Genomic DNA, 22,681 nt, shown 5'->3' with positions numbered 1-22,681 from the left:
CGGGCTCTATGTGCTGCTGTGCCTTCGGGTGTTAATGGTGGACAGGTGACTTGAAATCTCCTGTCTGCCGGCATACAGTTACCCCCACAACCTCAGAATTCCGGCCTCCGGTCTTCTGCGCTTCAGGGTGGAGGGAGCCCAGTCGCAGCTCCCCTCCAGCTCTTTCCTCTCCTTCGCTTCTTCTTCCCTATCAGTCTCCTACAGACTGCTCTGTTTCTCTTTCCTCCTTCTAAGAGCTGCAGAATCACTCATCTGCACGGCCCCAGCTTTCCACTCTCAGACTCTCTCTGTCTGACTCCTCTGTCCCTCTGACAGACTCCCTAACTCCTCCTCCAGTCAGAATATATAGGGAAGTTCCCCTGAATCCGGGTCTTGAGCTCCCCCGGAGTCAGAACAGTGTTGCATGTACTGGTTACCTGTTAATGGGATCCTTCCTCGCTTCCAAGCATGGCATCACCCTCCCCGAGAGGAAAGCAATGCCACTGTAACAACCTGGAGTGTTACACAATCAGCAGTCCAAAATTGAACATGCCAAACAATCAATTGTCCTGGGGCTCCCAAGAGCTACTAATTTGCATTTAAAGCAAAAGAAAGTTCTAAGATTTCAAAAATATTTTATCTATGTGTTAAAACAATCTACTCACCTTCCAAATGATTTTCCTATGGCAGATGGTCTGGCCTGGTAATAATACTGCTTATATTCATCCATCCAAACCTCTGCTGTCCGTTTGGTATTTCTGAAGGGATAAGGAAATGCAATTTTAGGCTTAAAACATATCAAAACAGGTTATCCTGTACACACAGAACTACTGGAAATAAATAGTTAGTCCTGTTTCTCGAAGGAAATGTGCCGTCAGAAAATAACCTATTTTTAAAATTGGTTTTATATTAATACATATGTCTTATGTTATTACATTTTTTTCATGTGACTGTTTATAATAATACTAAATGCTTGCAATTTTTATTCTTACCACAGCCTAATATTTCCTGTTCAGTACAGATTACTGATCAGTAGTATTATCACTACAGGGAAGATATCATTGACAGATAACTCAGAATCAAAATTTCACAATAGGTTATGCCACAGCTCCCCTCCTTCCCCTTCCTGTACACTTACCTCTTCATAAGTCTCAAAGCATGCCTAGAAAGCTCACCTATGCAGCCTAATAGGACAGAGCCTGTTAAGTTCTGTCTATGGTCCAAATTGCTACGGTAAAACATCTCTAAAGCTGGTTTCACACTAGCGTTCGGCAGGGCTGCGGACGAAAGCCTTCTTCCTCTGTTAAGCCCCTCCCACTGCCGCACCTCTTCCTTCAGCTCCGCCTATGTCTGCATGCGTCCTGTGTACCCAATCTTTAACATTGGGTTCGCAGGTCATGTGGATGTATGCGGATGCTTCCGCATGCGTCGTTTTGACGCTGCGCTGAACTGCGTCGAACGCCACTGTGATGAGGGAACAGCCGCCATCTTGGACGGGCATACTAACAGAGATTGGCGTGACTCCATTTTGCCTCCTGGTCACAGGTCTGCAGAGAGGAGTGCTCCTGGCCCCCACCTTTTCTAATGAACATAGTGCCTATTAGTATGGTAATCGGCTGAGCTCAGAGGAGATTGCAGAAGGTACTTCAAAGCTCAGTTAGGAAGCCACACCAGCAGGGGGCTTGGAAATGCTCAAGGGCTTAATTAAAGCACGCATGTCAAGGGGCCACTGGATACACATCTAGTATGGTCGTCCAGCCGAACCGTCTCTGACATGGAATCGTGAATTATGGACGCATCGTCCGAGGTAGCGGCTCATAAAAAATATTCCCCTCGTCCTAAAGAAATGGTGCATCTAATGGTGCGACTCCTGTATCCGTGGGAGGTCTGAAACCCGAGATATAGAGATCAGCCTCCCACAGGGACCGAATGGGTCCAGGTTTGATCCCAGTACGACCGGCAGAACAAACCACAGGCGCTGGTACTGCCCGTGTGCTGATCCGATCATCCTGAGAGCAGTTATCCCATTTATTAGATATTGGAACAAATATCGCAGGGAGGCAGAGGGGTGGAGATTGCTAAGCCCACCCAGCTACAGGGGGAGGGACACGGCAGGGTTAAGAGCTGGACCATGTGGAGAGTGGGGGACACACAGAAGATGACCAGCTAAGAAACAGGGCATATGCCAGCCAGAGGGGGGCAAGCACACGCTTTCTGGGGGCTGCCCGGCAACTAAAGTTTTGGACCTGCGGAACGCTGCGCCCCCCGGCTTCCACAAGCGACCTCTAACCTGGTAAAGTGACCTCCAGCTTTATACCTTAAGCCTTGTATCATTGTTGTTATATTGTACTCTGACTGTAACTCTTGGTATATTGTGATTGTATATTTCTTGTAATTACCTAGTGCGCCCTTAAGGCAATTAAATCATAAATTAATTTTGGGCTGATCCTTTTACTCTGATTGCGAATCTTAGAATACCCAGTGTGGGTAACAGGGCAGTCATTCCGGCGGCCATTTGCTCTAGGTGCAGTTCCCTTACTGACCTGAGAGACAAAGGGGGCGCCGGAGAGCTGTGCCTGTGTAGTGACGTCACGGATTGGTGACGTGGAAGGAACAGGGGCTTCCTTCACAGTGGTGGCAGCGTACGTGGGATCAGAGTAATAGTGTGCGTGGGACCCCTACTCCCAGACACTAAAGACTACCAGTGGTAACTTTCGCTGCTGGGGTCTTAAGGTCAGCCCAGCACTAGACGGTCAGAGTGTAAATATAATAAGTTGTGTGCAAGGTCAGGGTTACAGCTGTGTCAGTAACCAGAGGTTCCAAAGATGGCAGAGGGCACCAGGAGTGCAGTGAGGGCGCAGGCCAGTGCTATGGTCGAGGAGGAGGTGGTGGTGGATGGTACTGTTCAAGGCGAGGGGGAGCTCAGCCCAGACTCCCCAAGGAGCCAGCCACCTGTGCTTAGTCCGGCAAGGGACTACCCACCACCTACCCGCCCCAGCCTGTCCACATCAGCGACCCTTGTTGCAGCGGCAGTGGCACGTCTCGAGGCGGGTAATGAAGACGCCTATATGAGACTCATGGCAGCTGCAGAGAAAGCAGCGGAGGCCGAGCGTGCAGAACGCCGTGAGGCAGCGGAGCGGGCAGAGAAAGCTGCAGAGCGGGCAGCGGAGCAAGCGGAGGCCGAGCGTGCAGAACGCCGTGAGGCAGCGGAGCGGGCAGAGAAAGCAGCGGCGGCAGAGAGAGCAGCGGAGCGCCAGCACCGACTGGAGATGGCTCAACACGGGCTCCCGCTGGACGCCCCAGCACCACCAGAGTCCAGGGTTTCCAAAGTCCGGGCCGAGGACTTCCCTCTGCTTGAGAAGGATGGAGACCTGGATTCCTTCTTGCTGGCCTTTGAAAGGACCTGCCTTCAACACCATCTGGCCCCGGATCAGTGGGCAAGATACCTGACCCCCCGTTTGAGGGGTAAGTCCCTGGAAGTTTTGGGGGACTTACCTGCCGGGGCGGAGCAGGACTACAGCAGCATCAAGCGGGCTCTGATCCAGCACTACAACCTCACCCCGGAGTCCTACCGCAAGAAGTTCCGGAGCCTGCAGCGGGGCCCAAAGGACACCTGGACCGACCACATGCGGGCGTTGCTGAGAGCTGCAGAGCACTGGACCTCGGGTCTAGCGCTCACCACCCGCCAGGAGGTCCAGGAACTGTTCGTCACGGAGCAGTTCTTGTGGAACTGCCCAGAGGACCTCCAGCAGTTCCTTCGTGACCGGAAACCGAAGGGGGCTTCTGCTACAGCCGCCCTGGCAGATGAGTATGCCAATAACAGGGTGCCTGAGCCGAAGAAGCCTGCCAGCAGCACCTGGAGAGGGGGTAAGCCCAATCCTGCCCCTGTTTCCCCAGCCCCCAGAGTGCAAGGGGTGTACCCCCCTGCTGCCCTCTCCAGGCCAGGCGCAGAACCCAGACGTTGTCATCACTGCAACCAGCTGGGACACTTCAAGTCTGCATGTCCCCAGCGTCTTAAGGCCCCATCCCTGTCCCCGGAACCGTCCACTGTTTTATGTGTGGGAGGGGGTGGTGGGAGGTCCCTGGACAATTACCAACCCGTCACTATCGGCCGCTCAGCGGTCATGGGACTGCGGGACACAGGCGCTGAACGAACCCTGGTACGTCCTGAGGTGGTGTCCCCTCAAGACTTGGTACCGGGAAAAACCCTATCCGTCTCCGGAATTGGAGGCGTGGAACCGGCGCTGCCTGTCGCCAAGGTGTTTTTGGACTGGGGCGCCGGGAGGGGAGTGCGGGAGGTGGGAGTAACGTCAAATATTCCTGCCAATGTATTACTTGGGACCGATTTGGGGCGGATAGTGTCTCGGTATGTGGCCACTGAACCCCCAAGTTCGGCTCCCCAAGAATGTCATGACTCTACTGTGGATGTTGATGTGTTGAATGTGCCTCCAACAGTGGAGGGGGGATTGAAACCTGAGGGTAATCCATGCACGGACACCACCCACACAGGGCTCACAGGGAGGACAGGTGAGGAGACTGTAGGGGAGAGCTCAGAGGTGGAGGGAGGGGCTGCTATGGGCAGTGTAGGGCCCCTAAGTGAATCCAGCCTGCTGAGTCTAGGGCCCCTGCAGGAAGAGGAACAGGCCATGGGGGGAGGAGGCGTCCCGGGAGAGGAGCCACCAGGTAAGACCCCAGGGCAGGAGTTCCCCACACCCGGGATGTCAGGATGGCAGGGAAGTCTGCCTGACCCGGCGGCTTGGTCAGGAGCCGGGGGGAAGCAGGCGCTACCCATGGGCAAAGCGGTCGTGGCCGCTGTCACCAGGAGTGGGAGTGCCGGAGCCCAAGGAGCCTTGCAGAGGTCCGAAGGCTTCCCCCTCTCTGACCAAGTGGCGGCCGAGTCAGACAGCGGCCAGGAGACAGATCCCGGGGAGCTGACAGCGGATGTGGCAGTGTCGTCCATTCTCGCCACATCGAGTCAGGGATTTCAGGCAGCGTTGGAAGCTGATGCTAGCCTGAAAGCTCTCAAGGAGCAGGCGGCACAGCCTCCTGGGGAGTCAGACCGCGAGCGGGTGGTCTGGGACCAGGGATGGCTGTTCCAGGTAACGGTCCAGCAGGGTTCACCGGAGGCGTGGCCCAGGGACCGACAGTTAGGGGTACCCTATCCGCTCAGAGACAGAGGAGGAGGCAGGGACAGCCTCAGAAAGAGAGAGGGAGAGGCAGAGACAGCCTCAGAGAGAGAGGGAGAGGCAGAGACAGCCTCAGAGAGAGAGGGAGAGGCAGAGACAGCCTCAGAGAGAGACAGAGGAGGAGGCAGGGACAGCCTCAGAAAGAGAGAGGGAGAGGCAGAGACAGCCTCAGAGAGGGACAGAGGAGGAGGCAGGGACAGCCTCAGGAAAAGAGAGAAGGAGGCAGAGACAGCCTCAGAGAGGGACAGAGGAGGAGGCAGGGACAGCCTCAGAGACAGAGAGGAGGAGGCAGAGACAGCCTCAGAGAGAGAGAGAGGAGGGGGCAGGGACAGCCTCAGAAAGAGAGAGGGAGAGGCAGAGACAGCCTCAGAGAGAGAGGGAGAGGCAGAGACAGCCTCAGAGAGGGACAGAGGAGGAGGCAGGGACAGCCTCAGAGACAGAGAGGAGGAGGCAGAGACAGCCTCAGAGAGAGACAGAGGAGGAGGCCGGGACAGCCTCAGAAAGAGAGAGGGAGAGGCAGAGACAGCCTCAGAGAGGGACAGAGGAGGAGGCAGGGACAGCCTCAGGGAAAGAGAGAAGGAGGCAGAGACAGCCTCAGAGAGGGACAGAGGAGGAGGCAGGGACAGCCTCAGAGACAGAGAGGAGGAGGCAGAGACAGCCTCAGAGAGAGAGAGAGGAGGGGGCAGGGACAGCCTCAGAAAGAGAGAGGGAGAGGCAGAGACAGCCTCAGAGAGAGAGGGAGAGGCAGAGACAGCCTCAGAGAGGGACAGAGGAGGAGGCAGGGACAGCCTCAGGGAAAGAGAGAAGGAGGCAGAGACAGCCTCAGAGAGAGACAGAGGAGGAGGCAGGGACAGCCTCAGAAAGAGAGAGGGAGAGGCAGAGACAGCCTCAGAGAGGGACAGAGGAGGAGGCAGGGACAGCCTCAGGGAAAGAGAGAAGGAGGCAGAGACAGCCTCAGAGAGAGACAGAGGAGGAGGCAGGGACAGCCTCAGAAAGAGAGAGGGAGAGGCAGAGACGGCCTCAGAGAGGGACAGAGGAGGAGGCAGGGACAGCTTCAGAGACAGAGGAGGAGGCAGAGACAGCCTCAGACAGAGGGAGGAGGAGACAGAGGCAGCCTCAGAGAAAGGAGGAGGAGGGGGCAGAGACAGCCTCAGACAGAGAGAGGAGGGGCAGAGACAGCCTCAAAGAGAGGCAGAGGAGGGGGCAGAGACCATGGTAACGCTGATGGGTTGTCCCGGCAAGGAGAAGGTGCGGAAGGGCGCATGGGGGAACACAGGAATGTGATGCCCCCTAGCGCCCTCTAAAGCAGGGAGGTGTGATGAGGGAACAGCCGCCATCTTGGACGGGCATACTAACAGAGATTGGCGTGACTCCATTTTGCCTCCTGGTCACAGGTCTGCAGAGAGGAGTGCTCCTGGCCCCCACCTTTTCTAATGAACATAGTGCCTATTAGTATGGTAATCGGCTGAGCTCAGAGGAGATTGCAGAAGGTACTTCAAAGCTCAGTTAGGAAGCCACACCAGCAGGGGGCTTGGAAATGCTCAAGGGCTTAATTAAAGCACGCATGTCAAGGGGCCACTGGATACACATCTAGTATGGTCGTCCAGCCGAACCGTCTCTGACATGGAATCGTGAATTATGGACGCATCGTCCGAGGTAGCGGCTCATAAAAAATATTCCCCTCGTCCTAAAGAAATGGTGCATCTAATGGTGTGACTCCTGTATCCGTGGGAGGTCTGAAACCCGAGATATAGAGATCAGCCTCCCACAGGGACCGAATGGGTCCAGGTTTGATCCCAGTACGACCGGCAGAACAAACCACAGGCGCTGGTACTGCCCGTGTGCTGATCCGATCATCCTGAGAGCAGTTATCCCATTTATTAGATATTGGAACAAATATCGCAGGGAGGCAGAGGGGTGGAGATTGCTAAGCCCACCCAGCTACAGGGGGAGGGACACGGCAGGGTTAAGAGCTGGACCATGTGGAGAGTGGGGGACACACAGAAGATGACCAGCTAAGAAACAGGGCATATGCCAGCCAGAGGGGGGCAAGCACACGCTTTCTGGGGGCTGCCCGGCAACTAAAGTTTTGGACCTGCGGAACGCTGCGCCCCCCGGCTTCCACAAGCGACCTCTAACCTGGTAAAGTGACCTCCAGCTTTATACCTTAAGCCTTGTATCATTGTTGTTATATTGTACTCTGACTGTAACTCTTGGTATATTGTGATTGTATATTTCTTGTAATTACCTAGTGCGCCCTTAAGGCAATTAAATCATAAATTAATTTTGGGCTGATCCTTTTACTCTGATTGCGAATCTTAGAATACCCAGTGTGGGTAACAGGGCAGTCATTCCGGCGGCCATTTGCTCTAGGTGCAGTTCCCTTACTGACCTGAGAGACAAAGGGGGCGCCGGAGAGCTGTGCCTGTGTAGTGACGTCACGGATTGGTGACGTGGAAGGAACAGGGGCTTCCTTCACAGCCACATGTTGCATTTTGTTGTGGTCGGCGCAGCGTCAAAACGGCGTATGCGGAGGCATCCGCGTACATCCATATGGCCTGCGTACCCAATGTTAAAGATAGGTACGCAGGACACAAGCAGACATAGGCGGAGCTGAAGCAAGAGGTACGACAGTGGGCGGGCTTAATGGAGGAAGAAGGCTGCCATCCGCATTCCTGCCGAACGCTAGTGTGAAACTAGCCTAAATACTACGAGCTGCATTTCACTTTAACTCATTAGTGCAAAATTATGTAGACACGAAAATCACTGGGCCCAGGTAGCATACACCCCTGAGTACTAAGTACCGTGATAGACAGGCCATTATTTCTAAAACTCAAGGATTCCATATTAAAAGGGTCTGTACCACAGGACAACAAAAAGGGTACAAAATCTGAACCTGGATATCATAAACCTGTAAGATATCCTCTATAATGGGCAACATTTTCTAATTTTTCTTGGATTATCTCATTAAAAAGAACCTCACAAACCAGCACCAATGTGAGTTTATGAGGGAAAGGTCTTGTCAAATTAATCTGATGGACTTCTATGAGAAGGTAAGTTCCACACTGCAACAGGAAAAGGCCATGGATGAGGTCTACCTGGATTTTTTAAAGACGTTTGATACGGTGCCACAGAAAAGGTTGTTACATAATATTAGGGAAATGGGACTTGAGGAAGATATGTGTAACTGGGTTAACAACTGGCTCAGGGATAGGAAACAAAGGGTGATTATTAATGGAACATACTCGGATTGGGTGGCAGTTAACAGTGAGATACCACATTGGTCGGTATTGGGACCTCTTCTTTTTAACAGTATTTAATGACCTTATAGAAGGCATATAGGGTATAATTTTAATATTTGCAAATCATACTAAACTCTGCAAGGTAATCGGCACAGAGGAAGATAATTTAATATTACAGAGGGATTTATGTAAGCTTAAGGAATGAGGAGAGAATTGGCAATTGAAGTTTAATGTAGATAAATGTAAGATTATGAACTTGGGCAGCGGAAATGTTTAATAATGTACTAAAAATGATAAATAAGTAAAAAGTTGTCACTGAAAAAGACTTGGGTGTATAGGTGGACCTCAAACTCAACTTAGTGACCAGTGCCTTGCAGCTGCTGCCAAGGCAAATAAAATGATTGAATGTATTAAAGATACAGATATAGATGATCAAGACAAGAACATACGGTAGTTTTGTCTCTATACAAGTGCGGCCACACTTAGAATGTGTACAATTTTGGGGTCCGGTGTATAAGAAGGACAGAGCTTAACTAGAGCGTGTGCAGAGAAGCGCGACCAAGGTTATTAAGGAAATGAGTAGTCTGCATTACCATAAAAGGTTGAACAACTTGGGGTTATTCAGTTTGGAAAAATAAAGGCTCAGAGGTGACCTTACTACAATCTACAAATACACTGACGAGCAATACAGTAGCAATATTTTGAACTTTTGACTTTCAGGCTCCATATCTCACCATCCACTACTGCTTTGAACGTGAGACTCTCATCATTTTATAGACAATGATTTCATACATAAATTTAACTAACAACAATTTAGCATATGATTGATTATGTAGATACTTGTGATGTCACGGCATTGTTACTGTTTTGCTCCTAACAATCTATATTTAATTTTTTTGTATTTTGTTAGTATTTGGTAAATCCACCTTGACTTTCAAGTCTGCCTGAATCCTTCTGGACATGCTCTGGATCAGATACAAGCATGCTCCAGCAAAATCTGATCCCAAGGTTGGTGCATACTGGTTGACTCTCACTTGGGTATGTATACAGCTTTTTCTTCAACTCCAATACTAAGTGTTCAATGGGTTGAGGTCTGGGGACTGTGGAGGCCAATCCAATACCAATACTTCATTGTAATTGAACCATTTCTTTGCCAATCTCGATCTATGCTCAGGTCCTTGTCCTGCTGGAACACTATGTCATCCTTTTCATACATAGTACTCGAGTGTATGAAGTAACTCATCTTGTAGGATACTCACATATAGCTCAGCATTGAGACCACCATCGATCCTGTTCAAGTATCCAACACCTTTGGCTGTGAAACAACCCCATATCATCAGGTTTCCTCCACCGAACTGGACAGTTCCTTGTAATTCTTGATCTATTTGCCCCTTTTTCCATTGTTTCATCCAGACCCATTTGCACACATCACCCATTTCCAATCTTCTACTGTCCATTATTTGTACTTTTTTTGCGAACTTGAGCTGACGCGTCTGTTGTGAAATTGGATTTTGGGCTCCCCCGGTGGCCACTGGTGGAATTGAACTGGTGTGCATCATCCCCTCTGTTCACCTGTTTCCATCAGGATGTGGGAGTCGCTATTTAGCCTTGCTCCTCTGTCACTTCCATGCCGGTCAACATTGTAATCAGAAGCCTTTCTGTGCATGTTCCTGCTGCTAGACAACTCCCAGCTAAGTTGGACTTTGGTCCTCGTTTGTTTTTGCATTTTGTTCCAGTTCACAGCTGTAGTTTCGTTTCTGTGTCTGGAAAGCTCTTGTGATCTGAAATTGCCACTCTGATGTTATGAGTTAATACTAGAGTCTTAAAGTAATTTCAGGATGGCGTTTTGATAAGGTTTTCAGCTGACCATGAAAGTGCGCTTTCTGTCTTCCTACTATCTAGTAAGCGGACCTCAATTTTGCTAAACCTATTTTCATACTACGTTTGTCATTTCATCTAAAATCACCGCCAATATATGTGGGGGCCTCTGTCTGCCTATCGGGGAAATTTCTCTAGAGGTGAGCCAGGACTATATTTTCCTCTGCCAGGATTAGTTAGTCCTCCGGCCGGCGCTGGGCGTCTAGGGATAAAAAACGTAGGCAACGCTACCCGGCTACTGTTAGTTGTGCGGCAGGTTTAGTTCATGGTCAGTTTAGTTTCCATCCTTCCAAGAGCTAGTTCTATGTTTGCTGGGCTATGTTCTCTTGCCATTGAGAACCATAACAGTTTGACCGGCCCCAAAAGGGTTAAATTAATTGACAGAGAAAGGAGAGAAAAGAGAAGTCTGCTGAAGATTTTTTTTTTTTTTTTCCCTTCAGTTCTGAGTGTGCTTGTAATTGAATCTCTTGCAAGTCTGCCTATATTGCAGCCTTTCTCTCTCTCTCTCCTTCTAATCCTGGAATGGCTCTGTGTTCACCTGTTTAAAATGGATATTCAGAGTTTAGCTGCAGGTTTGAATAATCTCACCACGAAAGTTCAAAATTTACAAGATTTTGTTGTTCATGTTCCTATATCTGAACCTAGAATTCCTTTGCCTGAATTTTTCTCGGGGAATAGATCTTGCTTTCAAAATTTCAAAAATAATTGCAAGTTGTTTTTGTCCCTGAAATCTCGCTCTGCTGGAGATCCTGCTCAGCAGGTCAGGATTGTGATTTCCTTGCTCCGGGGCGACCCTCAGGATTGGGCTTTTGCATTGGCTCCAGGGGATCCTGCGTTGCTCAATGTGGATGCGTTTTTTCTGGCCTTGGGGTTGCTTTATGAGGAACCTCAGTTAGAGCTTCAGGCGGAAAAGGCCTTGATGTCCCTATCTCAGGGGCAAGATGAAGCTGAAATATACTGCCAGAAATTCCGTAAATGGGCTGTGCTTACTCAGTGGAATGAGTGCGCCCTGGCGGCGAATTTCAGAGAGGGTCTCTCTGATGCCATTAAGGATGTTATGGTGGGGTTCCCTGTGCCTGCGGGTCTGAATGAGTCCATGACAATGGCTATCCAGATCGATAGGCGTCTGCGGGAGCGCAAACCTGTGCACCATTTGGCGGTGTCTACTGAGAAGACGCCAGAGAATATGCAATGTGATAGAATTCTGTCCAGAAGTGAACGGCAGAATTTTAGACGAAAAAATGGGTTGTGCTTCTATTGCGGTGATTCAACTCATGTTATATCAGCATGCTCTAAGCGTACTAAGAAGCTTGATAAGTCTGTTTCAATTGGCACTTTACAGTCTAAGTTTATTCTATCTGTGACCCTGATTTGTTCTTTATCATCTATTACCGCGGATGCCTATGTCGACTCTGGCGCCGCTTTGAGTCTTATGGATTGGTCCTTTGCCAAATGCTGTGGGTATGATTTGGAGCCTCTTGAAACTTCTATACCCCTGAAGGGGATTGACTCCACCCCATTGGCTAGTAATAAACCACAATACTGGACACAAGTAACTATGCGGATTAATCCGGATCATCAGGAGATTATTCGCTTTCTTGTGCTGTATAACCTACATGATGTGTTGGTGCTTGGATTGCCATGGCTGCAATCTCATAACCCAGTCCTTGACTGGAAAGCTATGTCTGTGTTAAGCTGGGGATGTAAGGGGACGCATGGGGACGTACCTGTGGTTTCCATTTCATCATCTATTCCCTCTGAGATTCCTGAATTCTTGACTGAATTTCGTGACGTTTTTGAAGAACCTAAGCTTGGTTCATTACCTCCGCACCGGGAGTGCGATTGTGCCATAGATTTGATTCCGGGTAGTAAATACCCTAAGGGTCGTTTATTTAATCTGTCTGTGCCTGAACATGCTGCTATGCGAGAATATATAAAGGAGTCCTTGGAAAAGGGACATATTCGTCCTTCGTCATCTCCCTTAGGAGCCGGTTTTTTCTTTGTGGCTAAGAAAGATGGCTCTTTGAGGCCGTGTATTGATTATCGGCTTTTGAATAAAATCACGGTTAAATATCAATATCCGTTGCCACTGCTGACCGATTTGTTTGCTCGCATAAAGGGGGCCAAGTGGTTCTCTAAGATAGATCTCCGTGGGGCGTATAATTTGGTGCGAATTAAGCAGGGGGATGAGTGGAAGACCGCATTTAATACGCCCGAGGGCCACTTTGAGTATTTGGTGATGCCTTTTGGTCTTTCAAATGCCCCTTCAGTCTTTCAGTCCTTTATGCATGACATTTTCCGTGATTATTTGGATAAATTTATGATTGTGTATCTGGATGATATTTTGATTTTTTCGGATGACTGGGACTCTCATGTCCAGCAGGTCAGGAGGGTTTTTCAGGTTTTGCGGTCTAATTCCTTGTGTGTGAAGGGTTCTAAGTGCGTTTTTGGGGTTCAAAAGATTTCCTTTTTGGGATATATTTTTTCCCCCTCTTCCATCGAGATGGATCCTGTCAAGGTTCAGGCTATTTGTGATTGGACGCAACCCTCTTCTCTTAAGAGTCTTCAGAAATTTTTGGGCTTTGCTAACTTTTATCGTCGATTTATTGCTGGTTTTTCTGATGTTGTTAAACCATTGACTGATTTGACTAAGAAGGGTGCTGATGTTGCTGATTGGTCCCCTGCTGCTGTGGAGGCCTTTCGGGAGCTTAAGCGCCGCTTTTCTTCCGCCCCTGTGTTGCGTCAGCCTGATGTTGCTCTTCCTTTTCAGGTTGAGGTCGACGCTTCTGAAATCGGAGCTGGGGCGGTTTTGTCGCAGAGAAGTTCCGATTGTTCCGTGATGAGACCTTGTGCCTTTTTCTCGCGTAAATTTTCGCCCGCCGAGCGGAATTATGATGTTGGGAATCGGGAGCTTTTGGCCATGAAGTGGGCTTTTGAGGAGTGGCGTCATTGGCTTGAGGGGGCTAGACATCAGGTGGTGGTATTGACTGACCACAAAAATCTAATTTATCTTGAGTCCGCCAGACGCCTGAATCCTAGACAGGCGCGCTGGTCGTTGTTTTTCTCTCGGTTTAATTTTGTGGTGTCCTACCTGCCGGGTTCTAAGAATGTTAAGGCGGATGCCCTTTCTAGGAGTTTTGAGCCTGACTCCCCTGGTAACTCTGAACCTACAGGTATCCTTAAGGATGGAGTGATATTGTCTGCCGTTTCTCCAGACCTGCGGCGGGCCTTGCAGGAGTTTCAGGCGGATAGACCTGATCGTTGCCCACCTGGTAGACTGTTTGTTCCTGATGATTGGACCAGTAAAGTCATTTCTGAGGTTCATTCTTCTGCGTTGACAGGTCATCCTGGAATCTTTGGTACCAGGGATTTGGTGGCAAGGTCCTTCTGGTGGCCTTCCCTGTCTCGAGATGTGCAAGGCTTTGTGCAGTCTTGTGACGTGTGTGCTCGGGCCAAGCCTTGTTGTTCTCGGGCTAGTGGATTGTTGTTGCCCTTGCCTATCCCGAAGAGGCCCTGGACGCACATCTCGATGGATTTTATTTCGGATCTTCCTGTTTCTCAGAAGATGTCTGTCATCTGGGTGGTGTGTGACCGTTTCTCTAAGATGGTCCATTTGGTTCCCCTGCCTAAGTTGCCTTCTTCTTCCGAGTTGGTTCCTCTGTTTTTTCAAAATGTGGTCCGTTTGCATGGTATTCCGGAGAATATCGTTTCTGACAGAGGAACCCAATTCGTGTCTAGATTTTGGCGAGCATTCTGTGCTAGGATGGGCATAGATTTGTCTTTTTCGTCTGCTTTCCATCCTCAGACTAATGGCCAGACCGAGCGGACGAATCAGACCTTGGAGACATATTTGAGGTGTTTTGTGTCTGCAGATCAGGATGATTGGGTTGCTTTTTTGCCTTTAGCGGAGTTTGCCCTCAATAATCGGGCCAGCTCTGCCACCTTGGTGTCTCCTTTTTTCTGTAATTCGGGGTTTCATCCTCGATTTTCTTCTGGTCAGGTGGAATCTTCGGATTGTCCTGGAGTGGATGCTGTGGTGGAGAGGTTGCATCAGATTTGGGGGCAGGTAGTGGACAATTTGAAGTTGTCCCAGGAGAAGACTCAGCTTTTTGCCAACCGCCGGCGTCGGGTTGGTCCTCGGCTTTGTGTTGGGGACTTGGTGTGGTTGTCTTCTCGTTTTGTCCCTATGAGGGTTTCTTCTCCTAAGTTTAAGCCTCGGTTCATCGGCCCGTACAAGATATTGGAGATTCTTAACCCTGTGTCTTTCCGTTTGGACCTCCCTGCATCTTTTTCTATTCATAATGTTTTTCATCGGTCATTATTGCGCAGGTATGAGGTACCGGTTGTGCCTTCCGTTGAGCCTCCTGCTCCGGTGTTGGTTGAGGGCGAGTTGGAGTACGTTGTGGAAAAAATCTTGGACTCCCGTGTTTCCAGACGGAAACTCCAGTATCTGGTCAAATGGAAGGGATACGGTCAGGAGGATAATTCTTGGGTGACTGCCTCTGATGTTCATGCCTCCGATCTGGTCCGTGCCTTTCATAGGGCTCATCCTGATCGCCCTGGTGGTTCTGGTGAGGGTTCGGTGCCCCCTCCTTGAGGGGGGGGTACTGTTGTGAAATTGGATTTTGGGCTCCCCCGGTGGCCACTGGTGGAATTGAACTGGTGTGCATCATCCCCTCTGTTCACCTGTTTCCATCAGGATGTGGGAGTCGCTATTTAGCCTTGCTCCTCTGTCACTTCCATGCCGGTCAACATTGTAATCAGAAGCCTTTCTGTGCATGTTCCTGCTGCTAGACAACTCCCAGCTAAGTTGGACTTTGGTCCTCGTTTGTTTTTGCATTTTGTTCCAGTTCACAGCTGTAGTTTCGTTTCTGTGTCTGGAAAGCTCTTGTGATCTGAAATTGCCACTCTGATGTTATGAGTTAATACTAGAGTCTTAAAGTAATTTCAGGATGGCGTTTTGATAGGGTTTTCAGCTGACCATGAAAGTGCGCTTTCTGTCTTCCTACTATCTAGTAAGCGGACCTCAATTTTGCTAAACCTATTTTCATACTACGTTTGTCATTTCATCTAAAATCACCGCCAATATATGTGGGGGCCTCTGTCTGCCTATCGGGGAAATTTCTCTAGAGGTGAGCCAGGACTATATTTTCCTCTGCCAGGATTAGTTAGTCCTCCGGCCGGCGCTGGGCGTCTAGGGATAAAAAACGTAGGCAACGCTACCCGGCTACTGTTAGTTGTGCGGCAGGTTTAGTTCATGGTCAGTTTAGTTTCCATCCTTCCAAGAGCTAGTTCTATGTTTGCTGGGCTATGTTCTCTTGCCATTGAGAACCATAACACGCGTCTTATGATGATATTGAAGTCTAGGTTTCTTCACCTTTTTCAGGCCACCATTTCAGACTTGTATAACATGCCTCGCAAGGTGCTTACATGGACGTCTGTGATCTCACTATTATGAAGCATACCACTGCCACAACTGATAGACTTTGTGATGATCTGACTTGTTGACTCCGATATTTTGCCTGGTCATCCACTTCTTGCCTTTTGAATGGACTGACTTTATTTCATTTTCTTCCAACTGTCATGGCACTCACATGATGCAGTTTGTCAATTTTTTTTAGCCGAGAGACCGCTATCGATGAGCTCAGTAGCGTAGCTACCAGGGGGGCTGAGTGGGCGGTCGCCCCGGGACCCGCGCTCTGAGGGGGCCCACCCGGAGCTACACTACGCTACTGTATTGTGGCGGCATGCAAATTATGCCGATAAAGTTACACTGCGGCAGAGCAGGGAGACACGATCTCCCTGCTCTGCCAACTAGCCACTATGGGGCCTCTGAGCAGGCAGGGGGGCCCCGCTGCCAGTAGTGGCCCCCCACCCATCATCGCAGGGTCAACTGTATCGGTTAAACGATACAGCTGACTGCATTGATGAGAGAGGGAGTATTACGCTTCCTCTCCCATCATCCCCCTCTCAGTGTCTGATGTCGCCAATGCCGACACTGACAGGGGTCGCGATGATGTCACTACTCGGTGCACGCTGTCCGGAGATGTGCGGGTGCTCAGAGCAGAGGAGGAACGAGGAGGAGAGAGGTGAGTCATGGTTTTATTTTTTATGGGGGTGCATTATACTATAGAGTCTGCCTGTGGGGTGGGGGGGTGCAATATGGAGTCCGCCTTCTATAGACTCTGCCTACGGTGGGGGGCTGTATTACGCTATAGAGTCTGCCTGTGGGGAGTCTGCCTGTGGGGGGTGCATTATGGAGTCTGCCTACGGTGGAGGGGGCTGTATTATACTATAGAGTCTGCCTGTGGGGGGGTGCATTACGGAGTCTGCCTACGGGGGGCTGTATTATACTATAGAGTCTGCCTATAGGGGGTTGCATTATACTATAGAGTCTGCCTAATGGGGGGCGCATTTTACTAAATAGAGTCTGCCTAATAGGGGGTGCATTATACAGTATAGAGTCTGCCTGTGGGGGTGCATTATACAATATAGAGTCTGCCTATGGGGGTGCATTATACTATATAGAGTCTGCCTTTGGGGGGTATATTATACAATATAGAGTCTGCCTTTGGGGGTGCATTATACAATATAGAGTCTGCATATGAGGGTGCATTATATTATATACAGTCAGCCTATGGGGAGTGCGTTATACTATATTGAGAACTATCTGGTGCATTATACTGTATGGAGGCTATCTAGGGGGTCATCATACAGTGTGGAGATTACAGTGAGGGGCCATCATTCAGTTTTGGAGCCATTAAATAGTTTGGTGGATACTAAGCGGTCAGTATACTGTGTGGGTGGTACTATACAGTGAGGGGGCATCATACTGTGTATAGGGGAGCTGTACAGGGGGAGACTCAGGACATTATTAAATGTAAAGTGGGCACTTATTGTTATAGGGGAACTCAGGTTACTGTGACTGTCAAAGGGGCACAGAGGGCATTTGTACTTTTTAGGTTTCTAGGGGACAAAATGTGGGCACTGTTTTCTAGGGCACTTGCACCCGGCAATACTATATTCTAGAGGGGTGCTTTAGAATTTAGAGGGCACACAGAACCACACAGTAGGTACAATAATAGGGACACATACGGCAGCAGCGGCTCAGCATTGGGGTATCAGCAGGATAAGCAGTTTGTGCAGGTTGGCAATAGATGGTGATGGCTGGAATATGAGAAGAGAAATATGTCTTTGTTGTAATCTCTGCAGCTGAGTCATGGCTGGAAGAAATTGTCATGTTGGTCTGGGGCGGATGGAAAAGATGGGAAAAGTGAACGATTCCATCAGAAAAAACGTCCTCTGTAAGTCGCCATGTGCTGTAATCACTGATATATTCTGTAGCACTGGTATCTACCACTTACCATATGGCAGTAATATCAATGTTAGTTTTTGTATAGAGATTATTTTCAGCAACAGTGCTGTCATCTGCTGAGGTTCTCCTACATCTTGTCATGGTTAGGACAAGGTTGTCCTGTGCTCTCAAGGGTTAATGCTCTTAGCCTCTCTTTCAAGATGGGAGGGCTATTTATACTCGCTCCTAACCTGGTATCCTTGTCAGCTATAGGTTTTTCTGCAGTCTGTATGCTTGACCTCTGAAGTGTGTGCTGCTTGCTTTGTGTCTTGCTGTCACGTGCTTTATTCGTTTTCCTGGATTTCTGACCCCTGGCTTAGCTTCTGACTATTCTCTGACTCTCCCTGTTGGTATCTTGTTATCTCCTGGCTTAGACCTCGGCTTGTTTCACTATTCTTTTATGCTTGCCCCTTCTCTGTTTCCCCAGCGTTTGGCTCCGCCCCCTACTCTGTCACATGATCGTAGGTCCTATTGCTTTACCTGATCACTCTGTCTCATGTGAAAGGTCCTGTTGGTGCTCATGTTAGTTACCCGGTTTCTGACCAATCTCTGTTGCTGCTGGGTGCAGTTTCCCCTGCAGCATTATTACCCGGGTATCGTGACATTATAGCTGACCTGATAGTTTTCTCCCTGGTGTGGGGGGTGGTGTTTGTATGCCATGGACTTGGTACAGGCTCTCACGGCCCAGGTTAATGAGCTTTCTCAGCTTTTTCAGAAGCTGTCTGTGGAACAGCAAGCTCTGGTCCACTCGCACCAACAGGTGCAGAGAGATGTGGCAGGTGCTTTACAGGTGTCTGCTCCATTTCGGTCCCGGGAGGGGGGTCCCTCTGATGTATGCTTAGCAGACCCCGATCCGCCGGTAAAATTACCTGACACTTTTTCTGGGGATAAGAAATTATTCAGGGTCTTTAAGGAGGGATGTAAGTTGTTTTTTGAGTTGTGTCCCTGGGCCTCTGGAAATGAAAGGCAGAGGGTGGGGGTAGTTATGTCTTTATTAAGGGGGTCCCCGCAGGCATGGGCTTTCTCTCTCTCTCCCTCTGCTCCTGAACGTATGTCTGTGAACCTGTTTTTTGAGTCCCTAGGGCTCATTTATGATGAGCCTGATAGAGTGCGTCTTGCAGAAGATATGGTGATGAGTGTGACACAGGGGAAGCACTCCGCTGAATGGTTCTGCTCAGAGTTTAGGCGCTGGGCAGCTGAAGTTTCTTGGAACGATGCAGCCCTGTGGGGATTGTTCCGCATTGGTCTGTCTGACCGTCTGAAGGATGCTCTGGCACTTCATCCTCCTCCTGATACCCTGGAGGACGCCATGACACAGGCAGTTCGTATGGACCGGAGACTCCGTGCTAGAGGAATGATGCAACAGGACACTTCATTGTTCTCTAAATTATGTGACGCTGCACTTGTATCTGAGCCCATGGAGATTGGGTCAGTCTCGGTCTCTGAGAGGGAGAGAAAACACCGCAGAGACCATCAACTGTGTTTTTACTGTGGAGCCTCCGGACATTGGAAAAGGAACTGTCCATCCTGCCCTTCTGTGAAACCATCTGAGAAACGACTGAGTCTGGGCAACAATCGAGGAGGTTGTCCAGACTCCCAGGTACATTTTTTCTCGCCTACAAAACTTGTGCTCCAGGTGAAATTGGAACTTGCTGGCGGTCCTGTGGTGACCACCACTTTTGTTGACTGCGGTTCTTCCGTTAATTTGATTGATGCCCAAGTTGTGACTCGTAATAAGATAGGGACAGTTAGGTTAAAAAAAACCCTGTTAAAATTGTGGCTGTTGATTCATCCCCTCTTACCCGGGATGGAATTTGTTTCAGGACTGATGTTTTTTCTTTGAAAGTGGGTTCCACTCACGTGGAGCAATTAAGTTGTTTTGTATTGAATAATCTGCCTGCAGGACTGGTTCTGGGAATGCCCTGGCTGCAACGCCACAATCCTGCCATTGATTGGGTGGCGGGGGAGATTACTCAATGGAGATGTAAGGGTAATGGTCCGTGTTGTAACCTGGGACCTTTTGTTAACCCGATAAAGTCTGTCGGTCTGGAGCGTATTCCGGAGTACCTGAAAGACTTCGAAGACGTGTTTTCCGAAAGTGAGGCCGAGGCGCTTCCACCACATCGACCCGGTGATTGTGCTATTAATTTAATCCCAGGAGCCAAATTACCCAAGGCTCGTCTGTACAATTTGTCTGGGCCCGAGCGCCAAGCCATGAAACAGTACATCACTGAGAGTCTCCGCGAGGGCTTATTTGAAAATTTGGTTATGCCCTTCGGTCTCACTAACGCCCCTGCTGTGTTCCAGAATTTCATTAATGTTGTTTTTTCTGATCTGATTGGGCGCTATGTTGTCATTTTTACCTGGATGACATCTTGATATACTCTGAGGACAGTCAGTCTCACATCATCTTCAGACAGAAGTGCTCATTTTTTATGCAAGAACTGTCTTTTCTGGGATTAATTGTATCTGGGGATGGGTTCCGCATGGATCCGGGGAAGGTTCAGGCCATTTCAGATTGGGTGCAACCTCATGACCTGAAGGGGTTGCAGCGATTTCTGGGCTTCGCTAACTATTATAGAAAATTCATTAAAGGGTTTTTGCAGGTGGTGAAACCCTTAACGGACATTACACTCAAAGGAGTGGAGGTAAAAAATTGGTCCGAGGCCGCAAAAAATTCCTTCCAGACCCTGAAGAAATGTTTTACTTCAGCCCCGTGTTGATACAACCCGATCCGTCGAGACCTTTGACGCATCGGAGGTGGGGGTGGGGGCAGTGTTGTCTCAGGGCCCGTCCACCCTTACTAACCTTAAACCCTGTGCCTATTTCTCTAAAAAATTCTCTTCGGCTGAGAGAAATTATGATGTCGGCAACAGGGAGTTGTTGGCAATTAAATTGGCCTTCGAAGAATGGAGGCATTTTTTGGAGGGGGCTGTTTATCCCGTTACGGTCATCACTGATCACAAAAATTTGGCCTATATCGAGTCTGCTAAGAGACTGACTCCCAGACAGGCTCGGTGGGCACTTTTTTTTTCTTGGTTTCATTTTACCATTATGTTCCGACCAGGGTCTAAAAATGTAAAGGCAGATGCCTTATCCCGAAGTTTTGATTGTGTGTCCCCTCCAGAACCTCCTTCCGCCATTCTTCAACCTGGAGTGGTTGTGGCTGAAATCTCATCTGAGTTACAGAGAGAGATTTTGGAAGCACAGTCACAAGCTCCCAGGAATAAACCCCAAGGTAAACTGTTTGTACCCGATCATTTCCGTCTCACACTTCTGCAAGAATTACATGACTCTGTGTTAAGTGCACATCCTGGGATTGCAGCTACCCGGGGGGCAGTAGCTAGGAATTTTTGGTGGCCTTCTATGGGTACTGATATTAAAAAATTTGTGAATACTTGTGGGGTGTGTGCTCGCTCTAAGAGCTCTCTGGTCCGGCCGGCCGGGGAATTGGTACCTTTGCCAATTCCGGATAAACCTTGGACACACCTGTCCATGGATTTTATCACTAATCTTCCTCCTTCAAAGGGTAACTCTGTAGTCTGGGTAGTGGTTGATAGGTTTTCTAAACAAGCCCACTTTGTGCCGTTATCTGCTTTGCCTTCTGCTGAAACCTTAGCTCGTTTGTTCATTCAGCATATAGTTCGGTTGCATGGAGTCCCTGTGAATGTGGTGTCTGACAGGGGTGTGCAATTTGTGGCTACATTTTGGAGGGCTTTTTGTAAGAAGTTGGGGGTTACGTTGTCTTTCTCCTCTGCTTATCACCCAGAATCTAATGGTCAGACTGAACGCACCAACCAGTCGTTGGAACAAATTTTAAGATGCCTTGCCTCTTCCAGACAGGAGGACTGGTGTGAGGTATTACCCATGGCAGAATTTGCGTTCAACTGTCGTATTAATCAGTCTACTGGCAAATCTCCTTTTCAGGTCAATTATGGATTTGTTCCACAATTTGGAGAATTTTCTCGCATGGATTCTGGTTGCCCTGGTGCTGAGGGTCTGGTACTACAATTAAGAACCCTTTGGAGGGAGGTTCAGGGTAATATCTCCAAAGCTCAAAGGAGGTACAAACATTTTGCAGACAGGAGGAGGGGGTCAGCTCCTACACTGACAGTGGGGGAGAAGGTGTGATTGTCTACCCGTAACATCAAACTTAAGGTACCCTCTATGAAGTTGGGCCCCAGGTTTATAGGTCCATACAAGATATTAGAGGTGATCAACCCGGTGGCCTATAGATTACAGTTGCCCGCCTCCTTCAAAATATCAAATATCTTCCACAGGTCCCTATTAAAACCTGTGGGGACGGTTAGAGAAGATTCCTCATCCAATGTTCCGCCAGTGTTGGTAGAGGGTCAACCGGAGTATGAGGTAGGGCGCATCATTGATTCACGGTGGATGCGTCGAAGGCTTCAGTACTTAATACATTGGAAGGGATATTCTATTGAGGATCGGTCATGGGTTCCGCCAAGTCCTGTGCATGCTGATCGACTGGTGCGGGCTTTTCATTCCAGATACCCTGAGAAGCCTGGGGGTCCAGTGGCCCCCCGTTAAGGGGGGGGGGGGGGTACTGTCATGGTTAGGACAAGGTTGTCCTGTGCTCTCAAGGGTTAATGCTCTTAGCCTCTCTTTCAAGATGGGAGGGCTATTTATACTCGCTCCTAACCTGGTATCCTTGTCAGCTATAGGTTTTTCTGCAGTCTGTATGCTTGACCTCTGAAGTGTGTGCTGCTTGCTTTGTGTCTTGCCGTCACGTGCTTTATTCGTTTTCCTGGATTTCTGACCCCTGGCTTGGCTTCTGACTATTCTCTGACTCTGCCTGTTGGTATCTTGTTATCTCCTGGCTTAGACCTCGGCTTGTTTCACTATTCTTTTATGCTTGCCCCTTCTCTGTTTCCCCAGTGTCTGGCTCCGCCCCCTACTCTGTCACATGATCGTAGGTCCTATTGCTTTACCTGATCACTCTGTCTCATGTGAAAGGTCCTGTTGGTGTTCATGTTAGTTACCCGGTTTCTGACCAATCTCTGTTGCTGCTGGGTGCAGTT

The 22,681-nt window shown here is 49.2% G+C and overlaps 1 protein-coding gene across 1 annotated transcript in view; it reads right to left on the bottom strand.

Moving 5' to 3' along the window:
* GALNT16 (polypeptide N-acetylgalactosaminyltransferase 16) overlaps window positions 1-22,681 on the bottom strand; it is a 212,154-nt gene that overhangs the window by 22,739 nt on the left and 166,734 nt on the right. The window contains exon 11 of the mRNA XM_077263246.1: window positions 645-737. Coding sequence (XP_077119361.1) covers window positions 645-737 — 93 coding nt within the window. The remainder of the gene's footprint in view (window positions 1-644; window positions 738-22,681) is intronic.

This window comes from Ranitomeya variabilis, chromosome 1, assembly GCF_051348905.1.
Source record: "Ranitomeya variabilis isolate aRanVar5 chromosome 1, aRanVar5.hap1, whole genome shotgun sequence".
Taxonomy (NCBI): Eukaryota; Metazoa; Chordata; class Amphibia; order Anura; family Dendrobatidae; genus Ranitomeya; species Ranitomeya variabilis.
This window is presented reverse-complemented; position numbering and strand designations above follow the sequence as displayed.